Genomic DNA, 23,702 nt, shown 5'->3' with positions numbered 1-23,702 from the left:
CTCCCTCCAAGGGGCCAGAGACCCTTTCTGAGCCCGCACACAGAGCACCGCAGCCCTGGCCAGCCACAGGCCCACATGGCATGGGCAGGGTCCTGCAAAACAGTGTCTCCCATGGCCTCATGATGGGAGGCATAGTCAGAGCCCACACTGGCCCCAAGCGAGGACCACCAGGCACCAATTTTGGAAACTGTTTGAATATCTTGAAAAAGTCCTCACCCTCACCTACACACAGTAGATACTCAGATATAAGATGGGACAAGAATTCTTTTTCCTTTCTCTTTGAGACACACCATGTCAGGTATAAATTTGGAAAGCTCAGTGTTCATTTCTGGCCAGTCTCCATGTGGATAGCTTAACTGAGAGGAGACTATTTTCAGCAATGGGGCGAGGAAGGAAGACTTTCTGAGGGGGAAGGGAATGCATTACAAAATAAAAACTCAGCCTGAGGTGCCCAAGAGTTAGCAGCAGAACAGTCAATGGGCTATGTTCTCCCAACTACACAGGCATGCCACACCCCTTTCCCGGATGGGAAGAATGAGGCTCAGGGAAAAGAAACAAGTCATCCCAGCTCCCTAAGAGCAAGTGGAGAGCAGACAGAGGCAGAACTGTGACTCCGGTCCCCAGTCCTGGCTCCCCATTGTCCTTTTCCCCCTGCCCCAAGTCCCATCAGCAGTTGAGCTGGAGAGCTGTCCATCTTGGTCCCCCCACCAATGCCACAGACCCACATGTGGCTCCCGCACCATCATCTTCTTCATCATGGTCTTCTTCTCTCCTGCTTCCAGCAGATCCTGTTTCTCCTGGTGGGTGCTCATCTTGTCCGCCTTGAGGGGACAACGGAAGGCAAAAACCACAGAATGGAAACCCCACACACCCAGTCCTTGGAAGGCCGCCCACATAGTACCTCTTAAAATGATCTGGCATCTATAGGCAAATCAGCCTTAGCTGTCAGCCCCAATGTCACCAGAAGAACTAGAGAGTGGGGTATGGATTGGAACAACCCAGGGTCAGGAGGAATCCTGGAAGCCAGTATTTGGAGGAGGGCTGCAAAGCACCTCGTTCTTTCCAGTCACCTTCAGGGAGGGACGGAAAGGGTCCCAACCTCTGGTCTTGAAACTCCACTTCTGAAAGATCAGGCCATAGCATTTTGTCCTTGAGAAAAGGGACACATGAATCCATGCACAGTTAGTCTGTTAGTTCCCACCAGCTTACAGCAGAAGAACAAAAGAGAACCAGAAAAATTAACTTCATGTAGTGCAGGAAGCAGAGCAGGCTAAAGCCATGGGGAGTGTGAGGGGCTAAAGACAGCTGTGAGATCCTCTCAGGCCTTCCGCAAAGGGGACAGGTTCCCTTACAACCAGCAGTGGCCAGTGGCAGCGCTGCAGAGGCCATGCTGAGCCAGGTACTGGCCCACTCTATCACTCTGGACTTCAGCTTGCTCATGTTGCAAGGCAGCCCAAGCTAGACAAGGAAGAATAACAGATGATGTGGAAAGAGGCCCTGGAAGGTGAGGGGTCGTGGCAGCTGCTCCAGCCTCACCCCTCCCCTCTAGTTCATCTCACTCCACACCACAGGGAGTCGAGCACACGCTAGAGGCTGAGGACACAGCTGTGATTAGGAAGGACTGGGATAGGGAGCTAGTACAGGCAACAAACAAGAAGGTGGAGGCGTGAGGATAGCTCACAGGGCCTCAGGCAGCGAGGGACACTTGGGAGGGAAGAGCAGCTGGGTGAAGGTGCGAGGAACTGCAGAGCTGCCAGGCTGGACAGGAGGCAAGCCCTCCCATTACCAACCTCTCTCTTGTCCGGCCCCTTCGTCAGGCGTGAAGTCACTTCACTGAAGGCTCCTGGTCCAAGGAGGAGAGGGCAGAGAAAGAGAAGCAGATGGCGTGCCCAGGGTGCCGGAGTCCCATTCCCCTCCCCCACCAGACTACTCCGGCATGTTCCTTCCTGCAACAGCCACAATGTGCACATCGGACTCGGTCCCCTGCCCTCGCTAACATCCTTCCAAGGTGCCCCGCTTCCATCATCACTGCCAGGGCCTTCACGGTCAGCCCTCCCTTGTCATCTCTCCTCCCTGCCCCCGTGCCCAGCCTCACCCCTTCTCATCATATCTGGCCTTCTTCCAGCTGCCAACCCACACTCCCATCCCAGGAGCCTCCTCAGGCCTTTGTACAAATGCTTTCCCCTGCCTGGGCATCCCTCCTCCAGGTCTCTGCCTACCTGCCACCCCTTAGAGAAGCCTCTGCTGACCACCATACTGGACGAGGAGCCACTGCACCCTCCCATGCATGCCCTCTTGCCCTCTCTCAGCAGTTACCCCGATTTCTAACTTAACCCCTACTAGGTATAGGGCTGTTTGTCAAGCTCACCCTCCCCTCCTGTTAGTGAAAGAGCCTCTGTCTCCACAGTGGATTCTCATTCTGTGTGGTTGGCAAGGCTGGATTCTGCAAGCTCCACCCATCAGCCCTTCTTCCATTTGGGGGGCCTGAACTCCAGCTGGATCAGAGTGCCCAGGTCCCAGCCATAGTGATTGGCCCAGGGGCATACAAGAGACGCCTTCATGAGGGCATTGAAGGGAAGCCCCAAGAAGAGCAGGGAGCTGGGATGACTTGTTTCTTTTCCCTGAGCCTCATTCTTCCCATCCGGGAAAGGGGTGTGGCATGCCTGTGTAGTTGGGAGAACATAGCCCATTGACTGGCAGATGGAACCCAAAGGAAGAGGGGAACAAAGCTAGAACCAAGATCTTGGTTTCTAAACACCATTCTCCACTAAAATGAACAAGACACCTTGGAGAAATGGTCATTTCTGGGAAGCTCTTGGGCATGGAAAGCCCAGGATGAGCCCAACACTGCTGGCACTAAAGTCAAGGGAGAGGGCTCCGAGAATGATAGGAGTCATGTTGAAGGGATGCCATGAGAGATGGGGCTTAGAGTGAAACTGATCAGGCAGCTGCTTCCACCATTGTATGTTGCCTGGTGCAGGTGACAGACTGAACCTACCACTGAATTGGCTGGTACACACAAGAGTCAAATCTCAGCCACAGGGAAGATCACAAGATATATGGTCCGGGGCCCAGCATGGTAGCCTAGCAGCTAAAGTCCTCACCTTGAATGCACAGGGATCCCATGTGGGTGCCGGTTCTAATCCTGGTGACTCTGCTTCCCGTCCATCTCCCTGTCTGTGGACTGGGAAAGCAGTCAATGGAGTCCCAGGGCTTTGGGACCCTGCACCCGCATGGGAGACCCGGAAGAGGCTCCTGGCTTCAGATAGGCTCAGCTCTGGCCGTTGTGGCCGCTTAGAGAATGAATCAATGGATGGAAGATCTTCCTCTCTGTCTCTCCTCCTTTCTGTATATCTGACTTTCCAATAAAAATAAAATAAATCTTTTTAAAAGAAAAGATATGAGGTCTGACCTTGGAGTGCATGTGTTTGGACTGTGCCTCCTCAGTGACTGATGCCTGTGCAGTGGACAGCATGTCCAGATGCACACGGGGGACATGACAGCCAGTTTATCTGGGCCAAAGAATGCCAAGTGCCTTGTCAGAAGATGGAGAACAGAACAGGCTCTACCACTCTCCTGGCCAAGCTTTGCAGCCTGTTTTTGGGCCTGTGGATGTACTAAGGTTGACTTGGTCAGCCAATTGACCTTGGAAAGATTTCTTCAACTCTGGAGCAACAAAGCCAACAGCATCTCAGAACAATCAAAGCCACTCAAGTGACACCCTCAAAACATTCTTCTCCACATTAGGGGCTCTAAGGCATCATCAAATGTCTGCCCCATCTCCAAGTGCTGATACAGTTTGACAGCAAGGAGTGGCTCTCTCCCCTTCCACTGCAGACACAGGAGAAAAAAAACACAATAAAACATTTGTCTCGGGCCTAGTGGCTAAAGTCCTTGCCTTGAAAGCCCCGGGATCCCATGTGAACGCCGGTTCTAATCCCGGCAGCTCCACTTCCCATCCAGCTCCCTGCTTGTGGCCTGGGAAAGCAGTCGAGGATGGCCCAAAGCTTTGGGACCCTGCACCGCGTGGGAGACCTGGAAGAGGTTCCTGGTCCCGGCATCGGATCGGCGCGCACTGGCCCATTGCGGCTCACTTGGGGGTGAATCATCGGACGGAGGATCTTCCTCTCTGTCTCTCCTCCTCTCTGTATATCCGGCTTTTTAATAATAATAAAAAAAAAATCTTTAAAAAAAAAAATTTGTCTCACCCACCGTCCTCCAGATCTTGATCATCCCCACCTTAATCGGAGACCCACATAGGCATGCATCCCTCCCAACTTCGTAAACAGTATTAAAAGGAAAATTAAAAAGAAAAAAGGGAAGGTGTTCCCCTGGTCAGTTGGAGGGAAAGTGTAACAGCCAGGCCTGGCTGCTCTGTGAAGCCTGAAATTGTGCAGGTGAATGAATGGAACTTGGGATGAGCAATGGGGCATCTCACCAGGGCAGGACAGAGACCTCCAGGGAGGGAGCCAGGAAGATTAGCAGCAGGCCAGACTAGCATCATGGCACGGCTCCTCGCCAACACCTGCACACTGACCAAACCAAGATGGAGGCCCCACTATCACGTCTCAGCCATAATAGAGCCTGAGATTTCCATGATAGGATCTGGGCTTCCATAAAAGCAAGCTGGAAAAGACTGCCCCCGACTCTCCCAGTAACTAACGCACCACCACTACCTTTGCTTCTTGCAGATACAACATGGTAAAGACATACAAACACCACAAAATGGTGAACCCCTGAGACTTGGTCACTTTCTGCCAGCCCCTCCCATCAATTTGTTCTGAGCTTCTCTTTTTCTTACTTAAATAAAATTCCACTTTTTCTACTCTCAATCTCTACTGTCCAAAATCACCACAACATGACCCCTGACTCATCCCAGTGGTTTTCTGGCAACACTGTGGCAGGACCAAGGGCTCAAGCAATGAGTCCACCTCACAAATTCTATGCTGTCAGGGCCTGGCATGATAGCATAGTGGTAGTGGTTAAAGTCCTCACTTTGCACATGCCGGGATCCCATATGGTCGCCGGCTCTAATCCCGGCATCCCTGCTTCCCATCCAGCTGGCCTGGGAAAGCAATCGAGCATGTCTCAAAGCATTGGGACCCTGCACCCATAGGGGAGACCCAGAAGAACTCCTTGCTCCTGGCTTCAGATTGGCTCAGCTCTAGCCGTTGCGGTCACTTGGGGAGTGAACCATCAAATGGAAGATCTTCCTCTCTCCTCCTCTCTGTATAAAAGTAAATAATTTTTGAAAAAAAAATTCTATGGTGTCATGAGCAACCAGGGATCACTCCCCCGCCGACAAGTGCCGGCATCCCACATGGGCGCTAGTTCATGTCCACTTCCTTCACAGCCAGCTCCCCACTATGGCCTGTGAAAGCAACAGCAGATGGCTCAAATCCCTGGACCCCTGCACCTCCACGGGAGACCCAGAAGGGGCTCCCAGCTTCAGATCAGCTTAGCTGCGGTCATTGTGGCCATTTGGGGAATGAACCAGCAGATGGAAGATCTTTCTGATTCTCCCTTTCTGTGTGTAACTCTGACTTTCACGTAAAAAAAAAAATTTTTAAATTTAAAACAATGAGTTATGACAGCAAAAAAAACCATTTCTAGGATTAGTCATCAGATAATGTACTAGATCTTTATGGAAAATTTCTTTTTTTTTTAAAGATTTATTAATTTTATTACAGCCAGATATACACAGAGAAGGAAAGACAGAGAGGAAGATCTTCCGTCCGATGATTCACTCCCCAAGTGAGCCGCAACGGGCCGATGCGCGCCGATCCAAAGCCGGGAACCTGGAACCTCTTCCAGGTTTCCCACGCGGGTGCAGTGTCCCAATGCATTGGGCCGTCCTCAACTGCTTTCCCAGGCCACAAGCAGGGAGCTGGATGGGAAGTGGAGCTGCCGGGATTAGAACTGGCGCCCATATGGGATCCTGGGGCGCTCAAGGCGAGGACTTTAGCCGCTAGGCTACACTGCCGGGCCCTTTATGGAAAATTTCTTAATAAAGTGCACATGCTACATAAGGAACATTTAAATAAATGGATAAATTAATAACACTCTCATATATAAAAAGCAAAGGTTTTTTTTTTTTTTTTTTTTTTGGAAGACCTAGATATTCTAAAAGGCGTATGGAGAAACACAACTCTAATAGCTAAGTCAGTTTTGAGGAGAATTGGAAAGGGAATTCTCACTTCAGCAGATGGGAATACGTAAAGTCGTGGTCATCGTTTTTAAATCGATGCAAGCACAAGCGCATGACCACTGACCCAAGACATTTGCAGCATCGCAAGCTGACAGGTGGATTTACAGAATTCCTGCATGCCAGGAGCAAGGCACAGGCTCCAGGCCTGATTGCACCAGGAGAGATCTGCCACATAGGGACTTCCCCATAGCGCTGAGCCTAGCCTGGAGCCTGCCTGAGTCACTGAGCAAGCTTGGGCCAGAAACACCAGAAAGAAAGAAAAGGGTGCATTTTGAATGGAAGGCTTATAATTTGGAGAGAGTAGAAGTATTATCATATGGTGATAGCACAGGTAAGGAAATGAAGGCTCGGGGAGGTTTAGTAGCTTGCCCCAGGTCACACAACTGGCAGAGGCAGAGTGCCAGTTACCTGCTGCAATGCCACTCCCTTCTTATCTCCTCTATGTTCCCCTCCCTGCCCTATAGATCCAAATGCAGACTTCCATGGTTGCTGCCCATCCATGCCTAACTCACCTTCAGGGATGTTGTGGAAGGCCAAGTTGTCCCTGTCCCCAGTGTTGGCAGTGGGGAGCCCTAGTGGGAAATGGCCCACCTCCATACTGGCCTTCTCGCCCCAGTTCTCCAGAGTGTCCTCAAGGGGCACAGTGCGGTTACTGTTGTCTTCAGAGTAGTCCTGTTGGCTGCTCAGGGTCAAGGTCGAGGTGTCACTGAACATGAGGCTGGAGCCCACACTGAGGGTCTCGTTGGAGCCTAGGATCAGAGTCATGCACGAGGGCGGAGAGCGGGTGGTGAGGGGTCCGTGGGTACCTGAGTGCAAACTGATCCCATCGCTGGAGCCAGGAATCAGGGTCACACTCGAGGCCTGAGTGAGAGTCATGTTCAAGTCGGATCTGGAAGGGCTGCTGGAAGTCAAATTGGTGGTGCCTTTGGAGCTGGATCTCCAGATTGTCCCAAAGGATCCTCTGGAAATAGACCCAGAGAGGTTATGGGTGGCCAAAGGGACTGTCCCGCTGGCAGCCAGGGCTACGTTCACTTCCACTTTGGAGATGTTTCTCGAGGCCACGCTGAGTCGCTGAGTGGAGTTGGGAGCAAGAGAAGTATTGGAGGCTGGGAGAAGAAGTGCTTTGGAACCTGGCCTGGAGATGCAGTGGCCCAAGACCAGGGCTTCTCTTGAATGGGACCTTATGAATGGGTTTGTTTCAGGTCTGGAAGGATTAGAGTTACTCTGCCCTAAATCAAAACCCCTGCTGGACAGAATCTTGAAGGCCTCCTCTGAATTTGGTCCGGAGGGGATTCCTGAGCTCTGGCCAGTGGCCTCAGGGGAGCCGGCACTCAAGGCAGGACTGGAGGCAGAACACTGGGCCCCCTGGGAGCTGGACTGTGAGACATGATTCAAGTCCAGGTCCAGGGCTTCATCAGGAAGGGCAGTGGCATTCTGGAGCCAGGCCAAAGCCACAGCTCTGTTATCGGTTGCTCTGGGGTTGTGATCTGACTCCTGGCCCAGGGCCTTCATAGAGCCAGGAGTCAGGGTGGAGTTGAGGTCTGGAGTGAGAGCCATGGGAGGACTGGGAGGTGGGTTTAAGGTGGGAATGAAGGCCATGTCCAGGCTGTACCCAGGACCAGCGCCGGAGTCCACACCCAGGGCCCCACAAGGATGGAGACCTGGCGGCATCGCTGGGTCTTCCTGAAGCTCCAGACCTGCCTCTGGGTTCAGGGCCATGGCCACTCCAGAGCTCTCAATGCTGCCCCTTTTTCTCCAGTGGCCAACTGCTGTACTTCCTGCAGTGCTCCTGAGAGGGAGAGAAAGAAAGGACACACAGCCAGGCTCTCCCACCTGCTGAAACCTTACCACAGCTCCCCACTTCCCTTGGCCCCAGTGCTGTGACAACCACCTGTGTGTGACCATGTCCAGCCTCATCTCACGCCATCCCCCTCGGGGCTCCCAGGCTCCCATCCTTATCCCTTGGGCTTCTCTCACTTGGCCAGTCTGCTGCCTCTCAGCTGGTGGCCCTTGGTTTGGCCTCTCCTCCAACTACTGTTTGCCAAGTCTTGGCTCCCTGTAGCATCAAAAACTATGTCTGTGGCTGCATCCCTGGGGCATCCCCAGGTCATAGCACAGGGGCCAGGACACAGTTGGGAGACCCCCCCAAAAAAAAGCCACATAAGGCAGAAAAGGAAGAGGAATAACCTCTTGTGTTACCTCATTTCTGGCCAGCTGCGTGTGACTTGGTGACCTAAGGTCACCAACAGGTATCCCTGAGCCTTGGGCAATTAAGGCTCTCCAAGCCAGAGACAAACCACCTTAGGTTGCTAGAATTACTCTGCAAGTAACACTGGCACTGATTCTCAAGGCTGTGTGCAGAGCTGCTTGTAGTCCTTAATTGCTTACCCGCTCCAGGTGAGGCAAGCTACATGGAGAACACTGGGCAGTTTGAAAAAACAGCCTGCTTCAATCTAGCACCCCAACTATTTGAACTTCCTAACCCTCCCATCATCACCTGAACTTGCTACAGAACCTGTAGCAGCAGCTCACCTGCATGCATGGTGCTCTTAAGCAGGACTAGGGCCCTGGGGGAGATACAGAGGAAATTGAGTCAGAGGAAGAGCAGCTATAGGCCAGATATACCCACCTGTTAGCCAACTCCCATCTACACACACACACACACACACTATCTATGGCCCAGGTCTACACACTTGTTAGCCAACTCCCACACACACAAAATATACACAACCACCTGCCCCACAGTATACACAAGGAAGTGTAAGTCAAGGAGGGGCAAGTCAGGTCAGGCCCAGCACAATAGCCCCAGCACAATAGGTTAAAGTCTTCACCTTGCATGCGCCAGGATCCCATATGGGCACCAGTTCTAATCCCAGTAACCTCACTTCCCATCTACCTCCCTGCTTGCGGCCTGGGAAAGCAGTGGAGGACAGCCCAAAGTCTTGGACCCTGCACCTGCGTGAGAGACCCAGAAGAGGCTTCGAGCTCCTGGTCTCAGATAGGCACAGCTCCAGCTGTTACGGCCTCTTGGGGAGTGAATCATGGGACAGAAGATCTTCCTCTCTCTCTCTTTCTCTCTGTTAGACTTTTACAATAAAAATTTAAAAATATATCTTAAAAAAAATAAAAAGGAGGGAAGGCCACTCACTCTGCCAGCCCTCTGGGCAGCCAAGATCCCCTCCACACCCCTTCTGATTTCTTCATGCACTGGCTCATTCACTACATCATTTAGGCTACCCAGTGTGCTGTGCATCTTAGCAGCTTAGTTATCAGAAAGATTTGGAGACTAAAGACACCTTGTTCTGAGTTCAGCTCTTACCACATCCTCTCACTAGCTCAGTGAATGTGGATCAGAGGGTCTCCTGCCCTGGCCCTAGAAGTCCACCCAAGGTGCCGAGGTGTAGCACCTGGTGCAGAGCATGTGGCCCACGGGAGGCCCTAGCTAAATGACACTGTCTGCCAAGCACCGTGGGCTGCCAGAAGTCAGACACACAGCAAGTGGCTCACACACAGCATGCCATCTGCCAGCAGCTAACAAGTGTTCCCTCTCCAGCAGCACATGATTTCACCTGGAAACTAAAGAAGTACAAATTTCCACGTGTCTGATTTCACAGTCCTTTTCCAAAACCCTAGACTTCATTTTGCGCTCATATATATTTTTTTCTTTTTTTACATAAAAACAGCCTGGATTCTCCCATGTTCATCTGTACCACCCATGGTGGGCATGCACACACACACATACACACACACTCTCACATGGGCCATCATTACCTATGGTAGGTATGTTCAACCTAGATGGCTAGGTACAGCGCCCAGTACAATGGCTCAACTGGCTAATCCTCCCCTTGCAACTGCTGGGATCCTATATAGGCACCAATTCATGTCCCAGCTGCTCCACTTTCCAACCAGCTTCCTGCTTATGACTTGGGAAAGCAGTGGAGGATGGCCCAAAGCCTTGGGACCCTGCACCCGCATGGGAGACCTGGAAGAAGCTCCTGGATCCTGGCTTTGGATTGGCTCAGCTCTGGCCATTGGTGCTATTGGGGAGTGAACCAGCAGATGGAAGATCTTTCTTTATCCTGCTCTCTATAAATCTGCCTTTCCAATAAAAATAAAGATGGCTAAATGTAGCCTATGATGCACTGAGTATGACCTTGGCAAACCTAACTGATCTGAGCTGGGGAAGACAATAATAGGGGCCACCCTCAGGATGCACCAGGTAAATATCAGGCTGCTGGGAGGAATGCCGCAGGTCTCAACCGAGGCTCACCCTCCCTATTCTCCAATGATCAGATCTCCCTCCCCACTTCCTTCTGTTCTCTTAATGTTCTATAACCACCAGGGAAGCCCTCAACGCTGCGTGAGTGACAGCAGCTGAACAGTGACAACCACAGCTGCCAACTGGTCTTAGCCAGTTGCTGGCATCCTATACTGACACCGGTTCAAGTCTAAGCTGTTCTGTTTCCAATTCCTCTCCCTGCTAATGTGCCTGGAACAGCAGTGGAAGATTGCCCAAGTGCTTGGGCCCCTGCCATCCACGTGAGAGACCTAAATGAAGCTCCTAGCTCTAGGCTTTGGTGTGACCCGGTGCTGTTCATTATAGCCATTTGGAGAGTGAAGCAGCAGATGAAAAATTCTCTCTTTTTCTCTCTCCCAGTCTCGAAGTCTACCACTCAAAAATATTAAAAAAAAAAAAAAAACTTTGAGGGAAAAAATGGTATCCAATGTGATTACCACATCGTTCAGTAGTATGCAATTAGTGGAGCTAGAGAAAAGCATTTGATGAGGGGGAAAGAACAGTCAATGGGGAAAGACTGTTAACAGAATCATCATATGATCCATTAAGTCTACTTTGAGGTGTGTATCCAAAAACTCTGGCCACATATCCCAAGACAAACCTGACCACACGTGTGGATAACAGCAGTCTTCCTAAGGTCCAAGGCTGACACCACCAACCAACAGATGAACATGACACACACGCACACTAGCAAGGATTCAGCCATGAAAGGAATGAAGTACTTGCACATGCTAAGCACGGATGAACTTTGAAAGCATGATGCTGAGTGAAAGCACTCAGCCGCAACCTTAGAGGATTCTGTTTCTATGAAATGTCCGGAATGGTCAAATCTACAGAGACAGAAAGCAGATAAAAAGCAGAAAGAAAAAAAGACTGGCAGTGGTGTGGACAAGGGCAGATCAGGAAACGACTGCCAAGGGCCCAGGGTTTCCTTGTGAAGTGACAAGAGTGTCCTGGAAGTGGGTGGCGATGGTGACTCCACGATGTTATGATTGTTCTGAATGTGCAGCAATTTCATGCCATGTCTTTTGTGCCACAATCTGTAATGTATATGATGGTTAAGAGAGGGTAGATTCACTTTTCTCTGCTCCTTCCTTCTGAAAATAGCCAAATGGTTCAGCAGTGGCTAAAGTCCGTGCTTTGCAAGCTCCAGGATCCCATACGGATGCTAGTTTGCAGTCATTTGGGGATTGAACCAGCAGGTGGAAGATCTTTCTGTCTCTCCTTCTCTCTGTAAATTTGACTTTCCAATAAAAAATTTTTTTTAATAAAATAAGATAAAAAGTCTGCTCTCTCCAGGTGTGGGACCAGGGGAAGCCCAACCAACAGGGAGTCCCAGTAGGGTGCCCTAAGCCCTACCCTTTCCCTGGAGCAACACAGAACAATCTATTCATAGAAGCTGTGGCCCGGTGCCAGTGGCCTAGCAGCTAAAGTCCTCGCCTTGAATGAGCCCCGGGATCCCATATGGGAACCAGTTCTAATCCCGGCAGCCTTGTGTCCCATCCAGCTCCCTGCTTGTGGCCTGGGAAAGCAGTCGAGGACAGCCCAATGCTTTGGGACCCTGCACCCGCGTGGGAGACCTGGAAGAGGTTCCTGGTTCCCGGCTTCGGGCCGGCACAGCACCGACCGTTGCGCTCACTTGGGGAGTGAATCATCAGATGGAAGATCTTCCTCTCTCTCTCCTCCTCCTCCACTCTGTATATCTGACTTTGTAATAAAAAATAAATCTTAAAAAAAAAAGAAGAAGAAGAAGCTGTGTCAGAGGAGCCCTGTATCTCTGGGCCCTACATTCAGTGGCATAAAACTTAACAGACTCCACAGCTCTCAGTTTACCAGTACTAGGAGGTGACCCAGGAAAATGCCTTCTGTTGCAACGGGCAGTACCAGCAGGAGTGAACACAAGCCCTGGTCACAGCAGAAAGGTGAAGCAAACCAGGGCTCCAACAGCTACCGCTGGACTGCAGCTCTCACAAGTGGACCAGGACCTGCACCTACCCTTCAGCAGACGGACGTTAAAGAGATTTAAGCAGGAACAAGAATATCTTAATATATTATTCAAAATGGCAAGCATGCAGCAAAAGTCACTCATTAAAAGCTAAGAGACTTTCATCTTGAGAAAAGATCACCACCATTGACACAGATGAATGATGTGGGAATTTGTGATCAAGATTTTCAAACTGGGCCCAGCTCAATAGCCTAGCAGCTAAAATCCTCATCTTGCACACGCTGGAGTCCCATGTGGGTGCCAGCTCTATTCCTGGCAGCCCTGCTTCCCATCCAACTTCCTGTTTGTGGCATGGGAAAGCAGTTGAGGACGGCCCTAAGCCTTGGGACCCTGCACCTGCATAGGAGACCTGGAAGAGGCTCCAGGCTCCTGGCTTCGGATAGGCTCAGCTCCGGCCGTTGTGGCCGCTTGGGGAATGAATCATGGGACGGAAGATCTTCCTCTCTGTCTCTCCTCCTGTAGGTATATCTGACTTTCACAATAAAAATAAAATACATCTTAAAAAATATTTTTCAAACTGTCTTCATGAATAGCAATTGCAAACCCTGTTGAAACCAGTGGGAAAAAGCAGAAAATCTGAACAAAGAAATAAGTTCTTCAAAAGACCTTTAATTGAAATTAAAATCAAAGTTATTTAGAATACAATAACTGAACTTTCCAGTTTTGTTGAAGGATAGTTGATACACCAAGAAATTGTTCATGTTTAATGTATTCCACATTTTAGTGAGTTTAGGCATATGTATGCATGCAAGCCACCATCATCACAATTAAGGAGCTAATCATATCACCCCCTAGAATGTTCTTGTGTTCTTTTGTGTTACCTGTATGCCCGAGTGTTCAGAATACTTAACACAAGACCTAGGCTCTGAACATACTTTAAAATGCACAATATCATCTGTTAACTCTGGGCACCATGTTTAGGTCTCTAAAACTTACACATCCAATGTAGCTGAAACTTTATACCCATTGAACAGCAATCCCTTCTCTTATCCATCACCCTAATAACTGACTTTAAAAAGCCTTGATGGAAAAAAAGCTTCGATGGATGGCTTCAATAGTGGAGATAAAGAAGATAAAAAATAACTAAATGTAAGCAACAGTAAGAAACTCAGAGATCCATGGGACAGTAGCAAAATATTTAAATTCTTAACATTAGAGATCCAAAAGAAGAAGAGAAAGTATTAAAACACATTCAAGCCAGCACTGGCTGAAAACCTTCTCAATTCAGTGGAAGATTTAAGCATACAGACTGAGGAAAATAAGCAAAACAAACAAACAAACAAACAAACAAGAAAACAGGTCAAGAAATCCACCCCCCAACTCTTCACAGTGAGTGGAGACGCTGGAAAACAGACATCCCTTCAAAGCAGCCAGAGAGCATTACCTCGGTGGGAACACCAATTTGAATGAAACAGACTTCTCAGCAGAGTCTGGCGGTCAGAAGGAAGAAGCACTCATTGCTCAGGTGCTCAGAGAAGAGGGCTGGCACCTACATGTCCTAGATCTGGCACCTGGGGAGTTAGGGGATGTAAGGGTATCCTCAGAGGAAGGCGAAGTCACCCAGATCTAACCATGACACCCCTCTTCCAATCCCTCTGTGACATCTCACAGATTCTCAGACTGAGAGGCGTGGATGCTTCATGTATTTCTTTAAAAAAAAAAAACAGATTTCCAGGCCTCACATTCAGGGGCTTTCCTTTTGTGTCTCTTTTAGCAAACTCTTTTCTCACCCGCTGTCTCCCAAAGGATTACCCCGCAGCTGGTGGTAGGCCACCGGTGGAGGTACTTCTGATCCCGTCTGATATCTGCAGTGCTTTGGCATGGGTCCTTGGCCCATAGGCCTGGCCCCCCGCCCCATCTCCCCAGCTATGTCCATTCCCTTCCATGCCCTTCATCCACCCCATGATCAACCCACTCTCAACCTCTCCAGTGCCTCAAGAACATTGGCAGCTCTATTGCCTTGCGACCTTTGCGAACCCCCTCTACTGGTCCTGTAGACTTCTCTAAGACCACCCACTTGAATTTCAAGCTGTGCCTTTGGTTAACATGCAATTCCTTTATTTTAACGCTAGTTTAGCTGTGTCTTCTTGAGACCTCCAAATGTGGGTGAGGCCCCCTCCTCATGCAATCCCTTTTTTCAGGGGCTCGCTGTTTACTGGGATAGCTCCATTCCAAAAATCAGTGTGGTACGTGTCTAGCCGTCTTGTTAGCCTTGTATTCCCAAGGCACAGTACAAGGCCTGGCAAACGGGGAAGGTCAGTAAACATTCATGGGGCAAAGCAATGAATGAATGAATAAATGAAAATGCCTCAAGACAAGCGTCATTATCCTCCTGTACTATGTGTTCATTCAGAATGTTTAAGGGTCTAAAGTTCCTTGAGTTTTAAAAAATCCTTGGCAAGTGGCAGAAACAGGATTCAAACCCACAGCCTCCCCCACAAGACCACAGAGATGGCCAGGCACAAGTCTCTCTCATGGATGTGTATCCTTCTCCATCCTCCACTTGCTCTGGCCGTCTTGGGACTCTTATGTAGAGAAAACATTCAGAAATGTTCACTGGGAATAAGACAGCTGTTCTGATGCCCAGCTAGGGTGCCAATCTCCCAGGCTGGCCTTAAAACTGACACCTGTTCAGACTCTCAGTGGCCACCATGTAGGCCTGGCAGGCAGCCCCACAGCTCTGAGCATCCATGTCCATACCTCACCAGGTGGCGGTCAAAGCCGCTCTGGGCCCATAGCAGCCTCCACAAGCACCCCTCCCCACCTCACCTGCCTCCCTCTGGGTGAGAAAGAGGGACCTGAGAGAAAGACAGTTTGGTTTCCAGTCTCTGCCTTCTCATTGCCCTAGTGCCTGGTACTGCCTCCCTGGGCATTCGCATTCTCCTCCCTTGCAACTGCCCACAAGCACCACCCACCAAACTCTCACGTCTTGCCCGTAAAGGTCAATGTGTTACCTCCACCAGGGACATCCACCTGGGAACAGAATTCAGCTTTAAGCCAAAGGTCGGAAGCTCTAACTGTGGGCTTACAGCCAGAGGGAGGAGAGACTTTCACCCCGAGGGGTGGGGTCAAGGTGGTAATAGGCTGTGGAGGATGCCCCCACCCCTGGGACTTCTCAAGAGCCGCCTCTCAGCTTACCTAGGTCCCCTACCCCACCCCCGCTGCCAGGCTGGTGTTGTATTCTTTATGAAGTCACCATGAGCTCTAGGTCCCAACCAATGAGGCCTCTCCTGCTCTGCCTGCGCAGGTGGACTCTACCTTGAATTCCTTCTACCTGCCTGCAAAGGCCCTCTCTGAAATGCAGACCTACTTTCTCTCCTCTTGGCAGGCAGACTCCCCCCAAAAGCTTCTTGTACCTTGAACCTCTATTTATCCTGAGGTGACATGAGCTTTGGAACCAGGTAGTATGTGATGAGGAAGACAGACCCCCAGAGAGAGACCGTTGGCTGAAGGTCATGAGGCAGCAAGACTATCTCTGCCAGCCCCCATGTCCTCGGCCAGCTCCACCCTGCCTAGTTATCCAGGCTCAGATAAGAGTGAGTGTGAGGATGGGGGATGGAGGGCTGTGTGATAAGAAAAGGACTTGGAGCATGGCTTTCACCATGAGCAATGACTAAGTTAATTATGAACACCAGGGACTGGATGGGAACACTTCCCAGGGCGTCATTGACACGAGAGTGGCGCTGTCCACTCTCCCAGGTCAGTGACTCGGGATAGTCTAAACCAGCCTTATCAGATGCAGTCCCCTGCCCTGGCACAGGGGATGCAACTCACAGGAACATTCTTGAAACCCTTCCTGTCCATGTCAGCTTCCCTGTCCTCCACCCCTTCTGCCCACCCCTTTCCTGCCCATCCCTGGTCCCTGAAACTCAACTCCTCCTGCTGTGCCAGGATCCTTATGGCATCCACAGCCCTCTCAATTGCTTCCTTCCTGTGCTCTACAAATGTGGCCAAGTTTCCTCTGGCCCAGCAAAAACCCTGCCCTTAAACTTGCTTCTTTCTCCCCCACCCCATTCTTGAGTGGCCATGACAAGGACCCTTTCTGGCCCCTCCCTCTCCTTCTCCAGCCTCCTGCAGGTAATTAGCCACTCACGACACCTTCCAATCTTTGTTTAAAAGGCAGGTTACAAAGAGCAAGAGAGAGAGAAAGATTTTCGTCTGTTGGTTCACTCCCCAAATGGCTGCAACAGCTAGAGTTGGGCCAATCCAAAAGCCAGGAGCCAGGCGCTTCTTCTGGGTCTCCCATGTGGGTGCAGGGACCCCAGGACTTAAGCATTCTTTTGTTGCATTTCCAGGCACATTATCAGGGAGCTGGATAGGAAGTAGAACTGCCAGATCTGGAATTGGTGCCCATATTGGGGTGGGGGGAAGTTGGTTTCATCTACTATGCCAAGGCACCAGCCCCATGACCTTTCAACTTTGCCTCCAAATCTTCTCTGCCCTTTCAACCCCACACTTTCAGTCATAACTCAAGCCCTCATCAGATTTTGGTCCAGTTTTCAGCATAGTGTCCACAGAACAGGTGCTATCTGCTGCTAGTCTCCTGCCTCCCATGACAAGAGAGCCCAGCCCAACCACTTATTGGATTCCGACACTTCAATGTCTCCCCCTACATTGAGAAAGGTGCACATATCATACCACGTTGGGTGAGCTTTCATGAAGTGGGCACTCCCACATCTAAAGAGATTTTAGCAGGAGCTCTCTGTGGACCCTTCCCCAGTCTCACCATCCCCCTGCAGGTAACCCCTATGCTGACTTCCTGTTAGAAGTGATTTAGATTTGCCTGCTTTTGTTCTGAACCTGAATGGAATTCCATCACATAGCAGTTGTGTGCCTGACGGTCACCATTCAACATCATGTCTGTGAGATATCACTTCTTTTACACTGTCCCTCTGCTGACCGTCGGTTCCCCCTGCTTGCTTCCTCCTTTTACATCATGTTGACAAATTAAACTAGTCCTTCCCAAACCCAGAATCCCTCCTTTCTCATTTTCATTTCTCTCAGTTCCTACCTCCTTTTGGATGACTGGTCTGTTGAGCAGTCACATGGTCTATGTATTTGTTAGGGCTTATCTAATCATTTTAATATTTAAGTAATGTATTTCATAGCAAAGGCTAAAATGAATGGTGTAATCCTCCCTCATAAAGCAAGCCAACAAATGGACAAACGAGCATCATACACGACTATGTCCAATCAGCCAGCTCTCAACTCTAGGTGGCTGTTTTTCCTTATTTTAATCCTCTTCTATTTTATAAAAACCACCATTCGATATCATGACTTTTTTGTGATTGGTGTTTATTTCAATTTAACACTAGGTTTTAATGTATTTTCTTCAGTAAGGTAGATTTACAGAGAGAAAGAGATAACAGAGGAAACAATCTTCTATCTGCTAGTACCCTTTGCAAATGGCTGCAATGGCTGGAGCTGAGCAGATTCAAAGCCAGGAGCCAGGAGATTCTTCCAGGTCTCCCATGTGGATGCAGGGACCCAAGGACTTGAGCCATCTTCTACTGCTTTTCCATGCCATAAGCAGGGAGCTGTATGGGAAGTGGAGCAGCCAGAACATGAAATCAGTGTCCTTATGGGTTGCTGGACTTGGAGGTAACAAGTTGAGCCATCACACCAGCCCCTCATCAATATCTTGACTGAATATTTTTAAAAATTCAAATCTCAGTCTTTCCAACTGGAATCAATCTCCTTCTGCCTAAAATGTCACATTTATCATTTCCTTAAATGTAAACTCCCAAATGCTTCATTTTTTATCTAGCTACCTACTAATGCACCTAGGAGAGCAGCAGAAGATGGCCCAAGTGCTTGGAAGAGTCTCCCAGCTTCAGCTTAGTTCAGCCCTGAACATTGCAGCCATCGGGGGAGTGAAACAACAGATGGAACATATCTCTTTACCCGCTCCAACTCTTCCTTTCTCTGTATTCTTACACTTCAAATTAATAAATATCTTTTTTTAGATTTATTTTATTTTTTATTACAAAGTCTGATATACAGAGAGGAGGAGAGACAGAGAGGAAGATCTTTCGTCCCATGATTCACTCCCCAAGTGACCGCAACAGACGGTCCTGCGCCGATCCAAAGCTGGGAACCTGGAACCTCTTCCGGGTCTCCCACGTGGGTGCAGGGTCCCAAAGTGGGTACAGCGTCCCAAAGCCCCGGGCCATCCTCAGCTGCTTTCCCAGGCCACAAGCAGGGAGCTGGATGGGAAGTGGAGCTGAAGGGATTAGAACCGGTGCCCATATGGGATCCCGGCGTATTCAAGGCGAGGACTTTAGCCATTAGGCTATGCCGCCGGGCCCAATAAATATCTTTTTTAAAGCTCCTATGTTGTTCGAGCCTTGGGATCGGGGGCAAGTGCGGCTCCTCACAGTGTGGCGGCTGTGGGGGGTGCCCCTGCCGGGTCGGACCCAATGCTGGGGGCTCACGCCAAAGACACTGCCGCAAGGCAGTGAACAAGTCCTCGGCCTCCCCCAGGACCCAAGAGAGCTCTTCCCTCAGGGTAAGTACGCCATGAGGGAACTTGGGAACTGGGTTAAAATTCCTAACTCCGCCCAGCTGCTAATATCTTGTGGCAGGGTGAGTTTGGCAGGGGTTCGGGCCTTGGGATCGGGGGCAAGTGCCGCTCCTCACAGTGTGGCAGCTGTGGGGGGTGCCCCTGCCGGGTCGGACCCAATGCTGGGGGCTCACGCCAAAGACACTGCCACAAGGCAGTGAACGAGTCCTCGGCCTCCCCCAGGGGGGCCAGTGCACCATGTGGTGCCAGGCTCTGCCTGCTGGCCGCCTGGCCAGGGTGAGTCTGGGGTATTGGTTGTCTGAATTGCTGCTTAGGTAGCTGCTTGAGTCAAGGACGCTAAGTCACACTGTCTAAGGCAGAGGCCAGGACAAGTGAGGGACTGAGATAAGCTGAGCAACCACTGGCAGGCGCATGATCTACGGCTAGGAACAGGCCCAGTTGGGGAGGCATGGGGACACCACAACTGGGTTGAGGTTCCCACCAAGGGGCGCGTGGGCTAGAATGGGGGTTGCATTCTATCTAGGAAACAGTTGTAGTCACCCAAGGCACTAGTGTGGGCTGGGGTTGGATGCACCAGGCCAGTTCAGATCCCACCACCATCTGGTGTCATGGAGAACCAGAGGGTAGATGTGGGATTGTGAAGGCTGGGTCTCACTCCTCTCTTGAGCCATGCGTGAGCTGTATGTGGGTATGGACGAGCCATGGCTGGGCTGAAACATCCAACAACAAGAACCAGAATGGGGTGAAAGCCAGCCAGGAAAAGCCACTGTTCCTGCTAGGACAGGAGGTGAACTGGGTAGGGTTGGCTCAAGGACACCCTGGCATGCACAAAATCTGCCATTGGGAGGGGTTCTGATGGAGGAGCCTGGGCAACTCCTCTGGCAGGACACAGTCCCTGCAGGTTAGCGCAAGAAGCATGATAGGAAACAGTCCAGAATAGGCCATGGAAAGTTTCCCACTGGCACACATTCAGCATGGGTCAGGAGCAGACCAGGCTGAATCAGTTCATGTCACCCACTGGCAAATCCGATCACCAGAACAGAGTGTGGGATGGGCCGGGTTTGGTCGCAACAAAACCAGTACACATTATGGAATGCCAGGGCATGGTTGCCTGTACTGGATATGAGTGCAGCACCCAACCAGCACACGTGAGATCCGGGAAGGGAGGGGCAGAACCGGCAGGGGGATTAAGGGGCTGGTCCCCTCGCTGGACAGCTACTCTCACTGGAGAGCGTGGGCTGGGATAGAGACAGACCAGACTAAGCAAGGCTACATCACCTGTGCGCTGCATGTGGATTAGACCAAGGAAAAGCCAGGCTGGGCTGATTATTCCTGCTGGTGCAAGCATAAATTAGAGTGGGTGAGGGATGTTTGGGCATAGCCGCAGAAGCTGGCACTGGGGACTAATTCTGTCAAGTCAAATCACAGAACCACATAAAGAGTGCATAAACCGGGACAGAGAGACCTGGGAGGGGAAAAGTGGGTTCCCCCTTCTTGGGTCATTATTCCCGTGGGAGGGCATGAAAACTAGGACAGGGGCTGGGATGGCTAGATAGAGAGGCACTCAACAACACCCGTGAGGGCTGGATGGTTGAGTTGGTTAGATAGAACTAAGCTTTAATACCCATTGACAAGTACCAGAGCCAAATGGGATGGGGGACAGACTGGTCTTCTGCTACACATGCTGGCAAACTAGGGTAGGGGGCGGGCCTGGTGGGGGTTATTGTGGGTCGCCCCAACTAGGCTGCAGCTCCCACTGGTTGATGTAAGGGCCGAACCAGACTGGACTGCAACACCCATTGGTTCCAGTGGAAGTCGGGACCAAAAACAGAACCAACCCAGCAATTGAAACCACCAGCTGATTGTGGTGATGGACTGTGCCGGGCCCTGTGCTTGCTAGAACATACAAGAAATTAGTCTGGGAATACCTCAAAGTTTCTTTGGAGATCTCCCCAATCGAACTGCTGGACTCAGAACTCTAATCACAGAGCAGATCAATCATTCATCTCAGCTATATGTTGGCATCGAAATATGGGGCAAACGGAGACTTTATAATGGACCATATCAATCAGTGGACGACCTCATCGAGCAAAACTGGCAGCGATTCATAACTGGAGAACTATTAACACCACTCGAGCACATATGTCAGAGCATGCCCCACATCCGGGACTCGGGGTGGGTGGGAAACCGGGTGGGGCTTCTCCCTCAATATCCCCCTTTACCTCAGATACATGATGGAAACAATATGGACATAATAGTATTACCCACTTCCCTATCCCCCTGAACCTTTTCTTTTTCTTTTTCTTTCTTTAACTGTGATTAACTATGTAAAGATTGTCAACAACAATACAATAAAATGGATTTAAAAAATAAATAAATAAAAAATAATAATAAAGCTCCTATGTCACTGCCTGCTGACCTCCCCCAGCTCTGTTAAGAAGCCAGTATGCCAGACCCAGCACCGTAGCCTAGGTGGCTAAAGACCTCAACTCACACCTGCTGGAATTCATATGAATGCTGGTTCATGTTCTGACTGCTCTATTTCCCTTCCAGCTCACTGTTTGTAGCCTGAGAATGCAGTCGAGGGTGGCCCAAAGTCCTGGGACCCTGCATCCGTGTGGGAGACCTGGAAGAAACTCCTGGCACCTGGCTTTGGATCAGCTCAGCTCTGGCTGTTGTAGTCATTGGGGAGTGAACCAGTGAACGGTAGATCTTTCTCTCTGTAAATCTGACTTTCCAATAAAAAAAAGAAGAAACCAGTCTGCCACAAGTTGGCAATCAGACTATCCTCTCTGACAACTTCTAATGTCGTTCACTTGGTGGCCTGTGATGTCATTCTGTCTACAGAAGTACGGGTGTTATTGTAGTTCTCCTACTTGGGATTCGTTATGGTTCCCAAGGTGTTGGCCAACAGTTTGTGCTTCTATTTTTTTTTTTTTTAGAACTATTGGAGAATGTCTTACCCTGCTTTTCTGCTCTCCTGTAGTGCCTGTGAAATTGTGCTAGTCCTTTCTGTCCACTGTCTTCTCTCTTATTTCTCTCTTATTTTTTGGCACCTCTAAGTTAGCTTCTAAATATCATTTTTTAATCTTATCTAATTCTATAATCACCACTCTATCTAGTACTGAACCCTATCACTGAGTTTTTATTTTTCACTTCTGGAAATTATTTTCAGTTCTGTCTCAAATCTGTGTGACCATTCAATATAGTTGGTTCACATTTTCAAACTTTCATTTTGGATCGTATTTTCTTTTTTAAAAAAATATTTATTTATTTTTAGTGGAAATTTACAGAGAGAAGGGGTGACAGACAGAAGATCTCTCTGATGATTGACTTCCCAAGTGGCCACAATGGCTAGAGCTGAGTCAGTCCAAAGCCAATCTAAAGCCAGGAACTAGGAGCTTCTTCCAGGTCTCTCATAGAGGTGCAAGATTCCAAGGCTTTGGGCCACTGTCGACTGGTTTCCCAGGCCACAAGCAGGGAGCTGGAAGGGAGGTAGAACAGCCGGAATATGAACTGAACCCCATATGGGATCCTGGTGTGTTCAACATGAGGACTTAACCCCTAGGCTACCATGCCAGGCCCGGATCATATTTTCACTTTAAAAATTTTTCATTGGCTGTATTATTCTCTATCTAATAATTTGAATTTTATAAAAAAGTTTATCTGAAAGGCAATGAGAGGAAAAAACAGAAAAATATCTTGCAAATAACGCTCACAACAGCCAGAGTGAGGCCAAACCAAAACCAAGAACCAGGAACACCATCCAGGTCTCTCACGTGGGTGGCAGGCACCCAAGGACTTGGGTCATCAGCAGGGAGCTGGGTCAGAAGCAGAGTAGCCAGGACTTGAACTTGGTGGGGAATGCAGGCATCTCAAGTGGCAGCTTAAGCACCACGTCACCAACACCTGTTCCGTCTTGAATCATACAGGCTGTGGACCTAATCTGCTGTGTACGCTCCCTGTCTGCTTCCGTGTGTGCTGTCTTTAGGAGTTCTAAGACTGCTGACTGTGAATCGCTCATTTTCCTTAGAACCTTGTCTCAGATTTCTTTTTAAATAAAGATTTACTTATTTCACAAAGCAGGAGAAGTGAGAGAGAGAGAGAGAGAGAGAGAGAGAGAATCTTCCAACCACTGGCTCATTCGCTGCATGGCCCCAACAGCCAGAGCTGCGCCAAGCTGAAACCAGGAGCTTCTTTCCTGTCTCCCACAGAGATGCCAGAGCCAAGCTCTTGGATCATCTGCTGCTGCTACTGTCCCAGGTTCATTAGTAGTGAACTGGATCAGAGGTGTATAGCTAAAAAAAAAAAAAGTGTATAGCTAGAACATGCATTACCCACTACATCACAACGCCAACCCCTCAGAATTCTTACATATCTCTTTATTTTTATTATAAAGCCAGATTTATAGAGAGAAGGAAAGACAGCAAGATCTTTCACACACTGGTTTACTCTCCAAGTGGCTTCAACAGCTGGAGCTGAGCTGAGCTGAAGCCAGGAGCTTCTTCTGGGTCTCCCATACAGGTACAGGGTCCCAAGGCTTGGACCATCCTCCACTGGTTTCCAGGCCACAAGCAGGGAGCTGGTTGGGAAGTGAACCAGTGCCCATTTGGTAAAGGTAGAGTAGTATATTGAGTCAGTGCAATGGCCCTGCTATGTTCCTCTTGAT

At 49.7% G+C, this 23,702-nt stretch overlaps 2 protein-coding genes across 8 annotated transcripts in view; one reads left to right on the top strand and one right to left on the bottom strand.

Moving 5' to 3' along the window:
* The window catches only part of MROH7 (maestro heat like repeat family member 7), a 41,379-nt gene extending 25,719 nt beyond the window's left edge, over positions 1-15,660 (bottom strand). For 3 of the 7 annotated variants that reach the window (XM_058655840.1, XM_058655835.1, XM_058655823.1), the window contains exons 1-5: positions 15,465-15,660; positions 8,741-8,775; positions 6,721-7,997; positions 1,791-1,843; positions 741-821 (exon numbers count right to left, since the gene is read on the bottom strand). In XM_058655840.1, the coding sequence (XP_058511823.1) occupies positions 741-821; positions 1,791-1,843; positions 6,721-7,927 (1,341 nt within the window). In that variant the 5' untranslated portion in view covers positions 7,928-7,997; positions 8,741-8,775; positions 15,465-15,660. Of the gene's footprint in view, positions 1-721; positions 822-1,790; positions 1,844-6,720; positions 7,998-8,740; positions 8,776-13,894; positions 14,022-15,464 lie in introns of those variants that run through there. The other 4 variants (XM_058655826.1, XM_058655842.1, XM_058655829.1 and 1 more) reach the window with 4 other exon arrangements.
* A 100-nt stretch (positions 15,661-15,760) lies between these two features.
* The window catches only part of FAM151A (family with sequence similarity 151 member A), a 29,650-nt gene continuing 21,708 nt past the window's right edge, over positions 15,761-23,702 (top strand). Inside the window, exon 1 of the mRNA XM_058655817.1 lies at positions 15,761-16,046. Coding sequence (XP_058511800.1) covers positions 15,998-16,046 — 49 coding nt within the window. The 5' untranslated portion in view covers positions 15,761-15,997. The remainder of the gene's footprint in view (positions 16,047-23,702) is intronic.

Source organism: Ochotona princeps, chromosome 2 (genome assembly GCF_030435755.1).
Source record: "Ochotona princeps isolate mOchPri1 chromosome 2, mOchPri1.hap1, whole genome shotgun sequence".
Taxonomy (NCBI): Eukaryota; Metazoa; Chordata; class Mammalia; order Lagomorpha; family Ochotonidae; genus Ochotona; species Ochotona princeps.
This window is presented reverse-complemented; position numbering and strand designations above follow the sequence as displayed.